General features: G+C 44.3%; 1 protein-coding gene across 5 annotated transcripts in view; it reads right to left on the bottom strand.

Moving 5' to 3' along the window:
- The window catches only part of ABCC9 (ATP binding cassette subfamily C member 9), a 117,816-nt gene that overhangs the window by 52,615 nt on the left and 51,544 nt on the right, over nucleotides 1-13,657 (bottom strand). For all 5 annotated transcript variants that reach the window (XM_070946596.1, XM_070946592.1, XM_070946594.1 and 2 more), the window contains 4 exons: nucleotides 10,884-10,982; nucleotides 3,961-4,045; nucleotides 2,829-2,909; nucleotides 1,662-1,799 (listed from right to left, as the gene is read on the bottom strand). In XM_070946596.1, coding sequence (XP_070802697.1) covers nucleotides 1,662-1,799; nucleotides 2,829-2,909; nucleotides 3,961-4,045; nucleotides 10,884-10,982 — 403 coding nt within the window. The remainder of the gene's footprint in view (nucleotides 1-1,661; nucleotides 1,800-2,828; nucleotides 2,910-3,960; nucleotides 4,046-10,883; nucleotides 10,983-13,657) is intronic.

Genomic DNA, 13,657 nt, shown 5'->3' with positions numbered 1-13,657 from the left:
GCTCGGGAGGGATGCAGGCCAGTCCTTTGCTGTTTCCAGGTCCAGATCTAAGCACCCCTCAGGATGGATGCGGCCTGTGGGCCTTGAGTTTGACACCCCTGCTCTGGTGGGATGCATCTGGATCCATCTACCAGTGCTGACCTTGTTGGCCTCACAACTGCCCCATGATGCCAGACTACAGAGATTCTGGGAGATTAAGAGTCTATGCATTAGTGTGTTAAATCAACACACTTTATTATTATCACATAACAAACCTGAGAGGACACATCATAGATTTAACATCACTTTTCTACCAAGGATGTCTTTTTAACTAGTTGCCTTCTTTTCCAGTTGTCAGTAATGAAAGACTTTCTTTCAGCCATGAAACTTGTCCAGAAGGGATGAATTTGGAGACCCAACCTACATTTCATTCATCCATGACTCCTGCTAGCGTGCCACATCTGTGGGAATCGATTTGTACCCAATTGATGAAGCAAAATGTTGCCCCCGTCCTTAGTCTTCGCATTTTACTTGAAACCCATAGCTCAGTGATAGAGTTAGAAGCATGCAGGAGATACAAGTAGGATTTGAAAAAAACTACTCAAATCCTTTACCCTTGTCTTCATCACTACAGACGTATTTGTCATATTGCCATTTTAGTCTAGTGGGTTAGAAATTGGGAGAATTCCAGTCCCTCTTTGGCCATGAAAGCCAGGTGGAGGACTTTGGGTCAATCCATCCGTCTGTCCGTCCGTCCTTCCCTCCATCCATCCATCTGTCTATCCATCCGTCCATCCATCCATCCATCCATCCATCCATCCATCCATCCTTGTCTGTCTGTCTGTCTATCTATCTATCTGTCTATCTATCTATCTATCTATCTATCTATCTATCTATCTATCTATTGCTCTGTCGCTCTATCTGTCCATCCATCATCCATCCATCCATCCTTGTGTCTGTCTGTCTGTCTGTCTGTCTGTCTGTCTGTCTGTCTGTCTATCTATCTATCTATCTATCTATCTATTTATCTATTGCTCTGTTGCTCTATCTGTCTATCCATCCAACCATCCGTCCGTCCATCCATCCATCCATCCATCCATCCATCCATCCATCCATCCATCTATCTATCTATCTATCTATCTATCTATCTATCTATCTATCTATCTATGTCCGTCCATCTATCCATCCATCCATCCATCTATAATTGTCTGTCTATCTATCTATCTATCTATCTATCTATCTATCTATCTATCTATTGCTGTGACTGTCCATCCATCCATAATTGTCTGTCTGTCTGTCTGTCTGTCTGTCTGTCTGTCTGTCTGTCTATCTATCTATCTGTCTATCTATCTCGGTCCGTCCATCTATCCATCCATCCATCCACCCATCCATCCATCCATCCATCCATCCTTGTCTGTCTGTCTGTCTATCTATCTATCTGTCTATCTATCTATCTATCTATCTATCTATCTATCTATCTATCTATTGCTCTGTCGCTCTATCTGTCCATCCATCATCCATCCATCCATCCTTGTGTCTGTCTGTCTGTCTATCTGTCTGTCTATCTGTCTGTCTATATCTATCTATCTATCTATCTATCTATCTATCTATCTATCTATCTATCTATCTATCTCTCTGTCGCTCTCTGCCCATCCATCTATCCATCCATCCATCCATCTTACCCAGTCAGCATGTGGCAAATACTGTAGTTTATGAGTCACTAAGACGAGTGTCCTTTTGTCATCTTTCAGGAACTTCAGGATACCTTCTTGCATTAAGTGGTCACTGAGGTGAATGTCCAAGGCAGAAAATGGGTCATCCTGGAATTCCATATAGGAAATTAACAAAAGGTTAATGTCACAAATGGCGATGGGATGCTGCAACCATTACAAATACATGCCAGTCACCTAGCATGGAGTTTTGATCACGTGACTATGTGGCTGCTGCATTAGTTGTAAATGTGAGGACCGGTTGTAGGTCACTCTTTGCCATTGTAACTTCAAATTGTCACTAAACAAATGTGTTCTGACCCAGCTCCCCAAACACGACAAACCCTCTGAAGTTAAGTCAAAGATTCCTTTATTAGGAATGCTGGCAGCCCCGGCAAAAAGTTTCTCTCTCAATGCAGTCTAACAAGTCCATCCGGAAGATGAATACTTGTCTGCCACATCTATTTATCTCCCCTCCCTGCCTTTTATTCCCAGAGCTAGGGTGGGGCTTCGCTAGCAGCGGTGGCTCTTCCTTCCCAAGGATCGGCCCACATATTTCCACTGCTCTCCTCTCCTCTGCCTTCTGTGCATCTGCACGTCAGGCACTGGACCCAGCTGTTCCTCCTCTTCCTCATCAGCCACCTCCAGTCCTGGGGACTGTTGACTCTCCATCTGAGGGCTGATGGATGGCCCAGGCTCTGCCTCTGCCTCTCTCTCTCTGCCAGCTCCATTCCCTCTTCCCCCCTCGGAGCTCTCAGGTTGCCTTGATGCTGACTCTGACTCCCATGCCTGCTCTTCCTCCTCCTCTGATTCGGCTGCTCGGGGGGGGCGGTGGCCAACAGGCCACAACAAAATGCTTGTAAATTGAGGATTACCTGCATTCTGCATTCATGCCTGTCTTCAAATCATCCTCCAACTGCTTCCAATGAACAGGCTGAAAACGTAATCTAGATCGGTGTTTCTCAACCTTGGCAATTTTAAGATCATGGGTGGCTGGGGGATTCTGGGAGTTGAAGTCCACACATCTTAAAATTGCCAAGGTTGAGAAACATTGATCTAAAGCATTTTGGATGAAACCTAGATTCTCCTTTCTCCTGGTTTGAAAGTGCTTTCTGCCTCTTTTAAATACTTTCTACTTACCAGGAAGACGAGGTTGGTGTTTTGGTAGAGTGCTCGAGCGACACAGATACGTTGCCGTTGACCTCCACTCAAGTTAATTCCCTAAAGGGTATAATAAACCATAATTTTCAGTCGACTGCCCAAACATTGCAGCATCTTTAACTGGCAAGCCCTTGAAAAAATATTTAAAACTATTTAAAAACTATTAATAATAACTATTTAAAAAAACCATCCTACAACTAAACTTCTTCCTAAATTTATATGACATTGGTTTATTCAATCTCAATGTTGTTGGCTACCAAACTTAAAGTGTGAACAGTCTAAAAGAGGATAAAGATGATCTTGGCATATTAGCAGGGATTGTTGTTGTTGAGTTGTTGTTTTTTGACTCTTTTTGACCCTTGGTTCCCCTGTCCTCCACTGTCTTCCAGACTTTGCCCAAATTCATATCCATTGTTTCGATGAGATTATCTAACCATCTCATTCTCTGTTGCCTTCCATCTTTCCTAGTATCAGGGTCTTTTCCAAGGAGTCCTCCCTCTCATTTGGTGGCCTCATTTGAGCTTCAGCTTTAGTATCTGTCCTTCCAGTCAGGGTGTCAACAGTCCAACTAGTGAACCCAAAAAAAGGAAACATTCTCGGGAGCTTTGAATTCCCAAAAGTAAAACTTTATTGGATACACCATTTTGGTACTGAAGAATCAAAACCAGCTCTGGTTTTCCCATGCAAAGCCTTGCTTAGTTAAACAATACTTTCTCTTTCTCCCTACCCCTAGGTGATCACATTGTCCAGTTATGAGATCCCCTTTTGTTATGGAACAGTCCATCTCTTCCTCCAGCACCTGCAGCGATGACCTTGATGGTTGCCAGGCTCTTATAATCCACTCTAATTCTGGAAGTCCACAATCCATAAAAGGACCATAGTTCCCCACCCCTGATCCACAAAGAAGAGGCATTTTTTAATTTGTAACTAAATACATACACTGCCTCAATCCAGTTGGATCCTAGGTCTCAAATGATCTCCTGCAGGGGGACCACATAAAATCAACCTGACATCCACAGGTAGCTTGAACAATAGCAGGGATACACTCCAGGTCTCCCAATAGCGCAGGAGTGTCCGAAAAATAGCAATGGCAACTTCCTTCTTAACTTACCCTTTCTCCAATTTCTGTCTGATCTCCAAATGGCAACAGATCAATATCAGGTTGTAGAGAACACGCATCAGTCACAGCTTTGTACCTGTGGAAGAAATATTAGAAACAAAGCATGAGGTCCAGAGAAGACTGAAGGGTTTTAAAACAGGGGTGGGGAACGATGGCCCTTTTATGACTTGTGAACTTCAACTCCCTGTTGTGGCCTGTCAGCGGCCTGTGCAGCTCGTAGCTGATTCCGACAGCGAGGAGGCTGGTGTGGTGCTGTGCCAGCAGCCTGTGCAGCTGGCACTTGAGTCAGACAGTGAGGAGGCTGGAGAAGATGTGGTGCCAGAGGCGGGGATTCAGCCAGGGCCTTCAGAACCTCCAGAAGCTCCTATAAGTAAAGAGGAAGAAGAGGAGGAGCCTCTTCTCGATGCACGGGCGCGCAGAGCTGCCAAAAGGCAGGAGTGGCTCCTCAGGAGGAGGTCTCCTCGAGAGTAAGGCTTGGGGCTAATTGGCCACTCCCTTAGCCTATTTAAGGAGGAACACCGACTGAAGCAATTTGCAGGGAACAACTTCGTTCACTCTTCTTCATGTCCTGATCTTAGTTCTCTTATCATTTTCCTGCAAATTGTTTCTGGGCTTTCTGCCAAATATAGTAAGATTACGATTATTTATTCTTTGGATTCTTGTAGGCTGTTAAGAAAGTTAATTAACAGCCTTTATTTGAAAAAGACTGATTTAATTTAGTAAACTAAGGTTTCTACAGACTTTGTGTGTGCTGCGTTCTTTGGGGTCCGTAGCCGGGGCAGAACATTCCCAGAATTCCTGAGCCAGCCATGTTGGCTGGGGAATTCTGAGAGTTGAAGTCCACCTATCTTCAAGTTGCAAGATTGAGAAACCTTGTTTTAAATGGTCCGTGACCTGCACTGGTTCCCAGTCTGCTTCTGGGTGCTGTTTTTTTGTTTTATTTGATTTATATGCCGCCCTTCTCCGGAGACTCAGGACGGCTTACAATGCGTTAAGCTGACTTGTAAAACTACATGACATAGCATCACCTCAGCTGTTAAGTTACTAACATGGTTGTTAAGTGAATTGGTTTCCCCCGTTGACTTTGCTTGTCATAAGTTGCAAAAATAGTCACATGACCCCGGGACACTGCAACTATCATAAATATGAATCGGTTACCAAGTATCCAGATTTTGATCACATGACCATGGGGATGCTGCAATGGTCGTAACTGTGAAAAGCGGTCATAAATGGCTTTTTTTCAGCACCATTGCAACTTTGAATGGTTACTAAATGAATGGTTGTAAGTTGAAGACTACCTTTAAGTCAGACAAAGAGCTTAACATTTGTACAGGTTAATTTCAATTTGTTTCAACCTGGGTCTTTTTTGGGTGGCTTAATGAAGCCTGAATGTTGAGTTTACGGTTTCATGTATTGTCTCAACCCATGACATGGATGAATTAAGCAATCAGAGCTTGTTGTGTGAGCCAGGATTGAAGTTTGGAATCAGTGGTGGTATTCAGCCGGTTCGGAGCGGTATTCAGCCAGTTTGGAGCGAACTGGTAGTGGCGGCCCACCTGCCCTGGTGCTATGCCATCCTATTTAGCCACATTTTCTAAACCGTGTGCATGCGTGCAAGCCGTGTGCGTGAGCAAAGCGTCTGCGTGGAAGGTCGCACACGCGCTCATATTTTCGGTACATGGCGAACCGGTGGTAAAATTATGTGAAACCCACCTCTGTTCAGGATATGAGGGTAATGTTCTGGGTGACTTAGGAAAAAGGATTTGTGATTCCCAAATGTTAAAAAACAGTTATATTCCTTCTGATTCTCCCCTCCTCGAAATTAAACATAAACATGGAATAAAAGAAAAGAGGGTGGACGGGCAGGCAGCAAAATAATTTTTGTGCAGAAGGAGAGTCTGGGAATCGGAAACCATCTCCTGTGTAGATAGCATTCATGCAGAAGTACTCTAATGAGTCTTTATTTTTAAATGTATGACTTCCCTTCTTTCCAGTTTTTTTTCCCCCTTGGAACTGATATCATAAACTTTAAATTCAGCCTCAGCTCCCTTATTATGACTGATAACCCTCATCAGCAGAGGTAGTATTCAGCCGGTTCGGACCGGTTCACTCGAACCGGTAGAAGAAATCACGGGTGGGCCCATCCACCCGCCCCAACTCTATGCCATCCTATTTAGGCATGTTTTTGAGGCGGGGTACATGCATGGAAGGCATGTGTGCAAGCAGAGCATATGCGCGGAAGGCCGTGCACATGCGCGGAAGTGGTGCATGCGAGTGAAGCGAGCACATGGGTGCGCATGCTCACATTTGCGAACCGGTAGGGAAAGTAAGTGAATACCACCACTGCTCATCAGGAATTAGGATCAGTTGCACTAAGTTTTAAATCAATAGTACTGGACTACTTATATTAACCTACTCTTACTGTTTTCCTCTCAGGAACTATGCAGATGTTTTCCCATCCTCCACTTCATTATTTCCTTTTTTGGAAAACACTTTCTAGGATCAGAGAACGCGGTGAGGGGAGGGAAGAGAGTCTTACAAGAGCATTTGACAGAGTCTGCAAACAGGGAAAGGTTATCTTAGCAAATGCATTGCCTCACCACTTCACATTTTACGAGGCAAGGGGGGATATAGTTTAGAGAAAATTTGCAGGGAAGGATGGGACTTTAAAAGAATGTCTTAGTACTGACTGGCTTGTATGATGATTTGTCATCTTCTGAATCAGGGGTGAAATCCAGCAGATCTGACAGGTTCCGGAGAACCGATAGCGGAAATTTTGAGTAATTCGGAGAACCGGTAGCGGAAATTTTGAATAGTTCGGAGAACTGGCAAATGCCACCTCTGGCTGGCCCCAGAGTGGGGTGGGAATGGAGATTATGTAATATCCTTCCCCTGGAGTGGGGTGGGAATGGAGATTTTGCAGTATCCTTCCCCTGCCACGCCCACCAAGCCACACCATGTCCACCAAGCCATGCCCACAGAACCGATAGTAAAAAAAATTGGATTTCACCACTGTTCTGGATGCCCTGGCCTGCATCCAATCTTGTTAAGATGAAAAGAAAAGAAAAATTGAATGAAGACACCAGCTATTGTCGGTGATTTTATCCCTACAGATTTCATGGCTTCGAGATGGAAATGGTTGTTGCTACAAATACACTTAGGACCACAATTAAGCCCAAAATTTCTCTTGTTCAGCGAGACATTGGTTAAGTGAGTTTTGCCCCGTTTACGACCTTTCTTTCTTTAACAGTTGTTAGGTGAATCAGTGCAGTTGATGAGTTAGTTAACACGCTTGTTAAGTGAATCTAGCTTCCCCTTTGACTTCGCTTGTCCAGAAGGGACACAAAAGGGAATCCCATGACCGTGGGACACTGCAACCGTCATAAATATGAGTCAGTTGCCCAGCATCTGAATTTTGATCACTTGACTGTGGGGATGCTACTTGTGAAAAGCAAGTCATAAGTCACATTTTTCAGTGCCATTGTAACGTTGAATGGTCACTAAATGTTGTTAAATTGAGGACTATCTGTAATCCAGGGGGCCCGATGGCTCAGTGGTTAAAGATGCTGAGCTTCAGTGGTGGGTTCCTCCCGGTTTGGTCCGGTTCGGCTGAGCCGGTAGCGGTGACGATATGACGTCACCAAACCGGTTCTCCCCCCCCCCCGCCCTCCCACCCCCCTCACCCCCCCCACGTTATTCTTACCTTTTATTTGGTCCCACCCCCAATCTATTGCTGCCTCCTGAGTCCCAGCTGATGACTAGAGGGAAAAAAACTGTTTAAACTCTTGCCGCGGGGCTTCAAAGGGCCGCCCTACAGCTGATCAGTGTTAAAAGCAAACAAATGAGTCGGGTCGTAAGTGCGAGGACTGGTCGTAAGTGCGAGGACCTTCCAGAAATGACTCTGACCAGCTAGCCATGCCCACCTAGTCACATGACCTCCAAACCACACCCAAAAAATAAGCCACGCCCACAGAACCGGTAGTAAAAAAATTTAGAATCCACCCCTGCTGAGCTTGTCAGCTGGAGATGCTGACAGCCCCAGTTCAAGACCCCTGAGCTCCGGGCAATGGGGTGAGCTCCCATTACTTGCCCCAGCTCCTGCTCTTCTAGCAGTTCAAAAGCATGCAAAAGGCAAGGACCACTTTGGTGAGAAGGTAACAAAGCTCCATGAGCCTTTCTGTTTAGCTATGCTGGCCACATGATCATGGAAATTGTCTTCAGACAACACGGGGTCCCTCAGCCAAGAAACTGTTCTGTCCCCGTACCACGCACACACACCCACAGATGGCCCGGAGTTAAGCCACACGACAAAACTCTTTGATGATAAAGCTGGCAGCAACCCAGTGGCTAGCTGCCAATTCAGACTTTACTCACACAAAACAAAGATTAGACTGCAGCATTCCAATAAAACAGGCAGAGTGTCAATAATACAAGGATTAGTCCAAATGCAGTCCGATAAAGCAGGCAAAGTCCAGTAACGCAGAGATCATGGAGTATTTCCAGTTTTTGCTCGTCACAAACTGAACCGGCCACCACACCCACATTTATATCCTGTGGGGTGTGGTCCAGTGATTCAGCTAATCTCTGGCACGCCTTCCCCTCTGCTGTGCACGCTTCTCCCTGCGCCTCTGTCGAGGGTCCATCCAGCACTTATCTTCCTTGTCACTGTCCACCTGTGGCTGCGGGGATGTGCTTGGCTCTGAGCCTATCGTTTGGCCTTCGGTGTCCTCCGGAGGCATTGCCAGAGAGGAGGGTCCTGGAGAGGGAGGCCTTGCCAACTCCTCCCCCTCACTCTCAGAGTCTGCATCTGTCGATAGCCCAGGCTCAGGCAACGGAGCCACAACAGAAACAGAGATGAGAGTTGGACATGATTGACAGGGAAATATTTATCTTTACACATACAGACAGCATCACCACCAGATGGATTCGTAACTGGCTGACCAACTGCACTCAATGTGTAGTCCTCAATGGAACTGCATCTACATGGAGGGAAGTATGCAGTGGGGTACTCCAAGGCTCTGATTTAGGCCCAGTACTCTTCAGCATCTTCATCAATAACTTGGATGAGGGAATAGATGAGGAACTCATCAAATTTGCCAATGACCCCAAGCTGGCAGGAATAGCCAACACTCCAGAAGATAAGGCTTAAGATACAGAAGGATCTTGAAAGACTTGAACATTGGGCCTTATCTAACGAAATGAAATTCAATGGTGAAAAAAGTAAGGCTCTACATTTAGGCAAGAAAAACAAAATGCACAGGTACAGTATATGTGGGTCTTTGCTCAATAATAGTAACTGTGAGAGGGATCTTGGAGTCCTAGTGGACAACCATTTAAATATATGAGCCAGCATTGTGCAGCAGCTGCCAAAAAAGCCAACACAGTTCTAGGCTGCATAAACAGGGGGATAGAATCAAGATCACGTAAAGTGTTAATGCCACTTTATAATGCCTTGGTAAGGCCACATTTGGAATACCGAATTCAGTTTTGGTTGCCACGATGTAAAAAAGATGTGGAGACTCTAGAAAGAGTGCAGAGAAGAGCAACAAAGATGATTAGGGGACTGGAGGCTAAAACACACGAAGAACGTTTGCAGAAAGTGGGTATGTCTAGTTTAATGAAAAGAAGGACTAAGGGAGACACGATAGCAGTGTTCCAATATCTCAGGGGCTGCCACAAAGAAGAGGGAGTCAAGCTATTCTCCAAAGCACCTGAGGGCAGGACAAGAAGCAATGGGTGGAAACTAATCAAGGAGAGAAGCAATTTAGAATTAAGGAGAAATTTCCTGACAGTTAGAACAATTCATCAGCGGAACAACTTGCCTCCAGAAGTTGTGAAAATAAAGAAGAGGAAATGGTAAAAGAGCAGCCCCAGAACAAATAAAAATGAAGGTTAAAGGATAAGATGAATGATCAATGGTTAATGATGGATAAGAGACTGTACACTTAAATATGTTTATGAGAAATAAAAATAAAAAAAATTATGCAAAAGTTGTGAATGCTCCAATGGAAGATTTTAAAAAGAAGTTGGATAGCTATTTGTCTGAAGTGGTGTAGGGCTTCCTGCCTAAGCAAGGGGGGGGGTTGGACTAGAATGCATGAATGAATTAATTAATTAATTAATTAATTAATTAATTAATTAATTAATTAATTTCTATACCGCCCTTCTCCCGAAGGACTCAGGGCGGTGTACAGCCTATTAAAAGCACAAAGACAGACATCAATTAAAAATAATTAAAATTATTAAATAATTTCGGCTCATATTTAAAACTCCCAAAATTTAAAACATCCAATTTAAAATCATTACATTGATAGCCCGGCCTGGCGGAACAGCAGAATTTTGAGGGCACAGCGAAATACACAGAGGTCGGAGATCTTACGCATTTCCGGCGGCAGTTCAGTTCAGAAGACCTCCAAGATCCCTTCCAACTCTGTTATTCTAAATTCTAAGATAAATTCTAAGATAAGAGCCTTGATAGTACAAGGGTTTAGTGCACCCTGTTATTAACACAGCTGCCTGCAATTTCTGCTGGTTCGAATCTCTCCAAGGCTCAAGGTTGACTCAGCCTTCCATCCTTTCTAAGGTAGGTGAAATGAGGACCCAGTTTGTGGGGGCAATAAGCTGACTTTGTATAAAATATACAAAAGAATGAAGGCTATTGCTTAAAGCATTGTAAGCCGCCCTGAGTCTCCGGAGAAGGGCGGCATATAAATCAAATTAAAAAAAAAAAAAAAGTCGTCCTTGCTTAATGACCCTAATTGGACTGGAGTTTCCATTCTTAAACAAGGCAGCTGTTAAGCAAAACATCGTGTGACTGCACCAGTTAGCAATGGCAAGTCCCAGCTGAATCTAGAAAAAGTTCAGGAATTCTGTCACTGTTGGTAGTTAGAAAGAGACCGATGTAAAATCTTTACCTCTGTTTATTAAAAGAACTCCCAAAGGTGATGTTTTCTTCCACCGTCGCATTCAAGAGCCAGGGCTTCTGAGCTGCGTAAGCCACTGAAAACCGATTCCTAGTGGAAAGGGGGAATTTAGATGCATTAGAGTTGAGGCAGCAGATAGGGAGAAGCTCCCTATAGATTTTAAACAAGGGTGCACTCAAACAAGGAAGGCACAACAAACACATAAAGGAAATTAGCGGTTAAAACCAGGTTTAAGGGGAAAGAAGAAGAGTTAGGTTAGAAGAACACCCAGTCTCTATTTTATCTTTCCTTTTTTTCATGACATATTCCTTGCTGAAAAGGTGTATTCATATCCAGTGAATTTACATTTATCTCTAAGTCAGAAGAGTTGGCATGCAAAGGGGAGAGAGGTTCGTCCCAAAGGTATTTTTCCAAAAAGGCAACTGGACTTCCTTGGGGTTTTTTTCTCCCTTGAAAACATTTTGCTTTGCATCTAAGAAGCTTCTTCAGTTCTGATACAAATCTCATATATATATATATATATATATATATATATATATATATATATATATATATATATATATGCAGCGGAAATGGGAAACGATGATGGCGATCTTACAAACATATATTTGTTGGTGTCCAGTTCAAGTTTAATGAACTTTTTACATTTTTAAAACACTGATAAATTACCCTGCAGCTTTTATTGGCAAGCCTTCTGAGAGATATGGGTGCCGTGATATATGAAATATTGGTTAGAAGCAGAAGTGGGTTTCAGCAAGTTCTGACCAGTTCTGGAGAACCGGTAGCGGAAATTTTGAGTAGTTCGGAGAACCCATAGTAAAAATTCTGACTGGCCCCGCCCCCATCTATTCGCTGCCTCCCAAGTCCCAGTTGATCAGGAGGGAATGGAGATTTTACAGCATCCTTCCCCTGGAGTGGGGTGGGAATGGCGATTTTACAGTATTAATTCCCCTGCCACGCCCACCAAGCCACACCCACCAAGCCACACCCACGGAACCGGTAGTAAAAAAATTTGAAACCCACCAAATTGTTTAGAAGCAATTTATGTAGTCTCAGAATGAGCCCATATGTAAGGAGTTTTGAAGGCATACATTGTTAATTTCCTTTAAATTAAATTGGGATATTTGATCCACACAGTGGTTCCCAGCAGCTGCCTGATTTGAGAGATGAGCTGAAATGAAATCTCGTGTTCGTTGAGTCCGTATGTCCATTAGTTTGGAAAAACCATGAATATTTGACTTGACTCTATATCTACCAAGGACGTTGAAGGGTGGCATTTCAGTTTAGATCACGTAGACATCCAGATTGGGATTGAAATGTCAAAATGTTGCTTTTTTCATCAAAATATGAAGGGCTGAAGTTCAAATTCTAGGCCAGTGATGGCTAACCTTTTTGTCATTGTGTGCCAAAAGTGGGGGGAGTGTGGGGGGGTCATCCATGCACGTGCCCACACCCATAATTCTATGCACTCCGCCGCCCTTTGCATGCACGTGTGATCCACCCGCACTCTCCCCGCTTTTGGCACATGATGGCACAGTGGGCCCGGTAGGCCCGTTTTTATTTATTTATTTATTTATTTATTTATTTATTTATTTATTTATTTATTTATTTATTTATTTATTTATTTATTTAATTCAATTTATATCCCACCTTTCTCCAAGTGGACTCAGAGCGGTGCACAGCCAGAACTAAAAGACATATCAATACAAAATTTAAAATTATTAAAAGAATTAAATAACTGTGGCCCAAAAAATTTAAAACATTGAAAACTAAAACCCCTTTGACAATTTAAAAAGCTAAAAAAATTTTAAAAAGGGGGGGGGGTTCACGCCAGCCCTGCTTGATGGAAAAGAAAAGTTTTTAGGGCACGGCGAAAAACCTGGAGATCCGATATCCTTCGTATCTCCGGGGGCAAATCGTTCCAGAGGGCAGGAGCTGCCACAGAGAAGGCCCTCCCCCTGGGGGTCACCAGCCGACATTGCCTGGCTGACGGCACCCTGAGGAGTCCCTCTCTGTGGGAGCGTACTGGTCGGTGGGAGGCTATCGGTGGCAGAAGGCGGTCCTAGAGGCTTTCTAGGAGCCTGGGGAGGGCGAAAACAGCCTTCCCCACTGCCCCCCGGAGGCCCTCCAGGGGCCAGAAACAGCCTGTTTCCTGACTTCTGGTCGGCCCGGAAGGCCCGAAAATCAGCTGGCCGGAGCGCACATGTGCGCTGGAGCTGAGCTCGCGTGCCCACTGATATGGCTCCGTGTGCCACCTGTGGCACGCGTGCCATAGGTTCTCCATCACAGTTCTAGGCATTACAATTTAAGAAAAGAATCCAGAATATTGCAATCGTGGGGCATAATAGGAATTCGTTTCAGCTCTGCTCATAGTTTTACGTTTCACTCTCCACCCTGTTTCCCTAAGAAAGAACATTGGAAAAAATTGGTCTGAATCTGGCTATCGCATATGACTTTGCTTCTCAGAAGGTCACCAAAGGGGATCACATGACCCCGGGACACTGCCACCGTCATAACTTTGAAAGGTCACTAAGTGAATGTTGTAAGTCAAGGACTACCTGTATTCCCTGCCTTCAGCCTTCTGATTTTCTTTAACACAATAGCAATAGCACTTAGACTTATATGCCGCTTTACGGTGCTTTACAGCCCACACTAAGCGGTTTACAGAGTCAGCCTATTGCCCCCAACAACCTGGGTCCTTATTTTACCCACCTCGGAAGGCTGGAAGGCTGAGTCAACCTTGAGCCTGGTGAAATTCGAACTGC

Source organism: Pituophis catenifer, unplaced genomic scaffold (genome assembly GCF_029215685.1).
Source record: "Pituophis catenifer annectens isolate HBS135680 unplaced genomic scaffold, rPitCat1.0.hap2 SCAF_7, whole genome shotgun sequence".
Classification (NCBI taxonomy): Eukaryota; Metazoa; Chordata; class Lepidosauria; order Squamata; family Colubridae; genus Pituophis; species Pituophis catenifer.
Note: the sequence above shows the minus strand (reverse complement) of the source record. Positions and strands in the feature narration are given on the sequence as shown.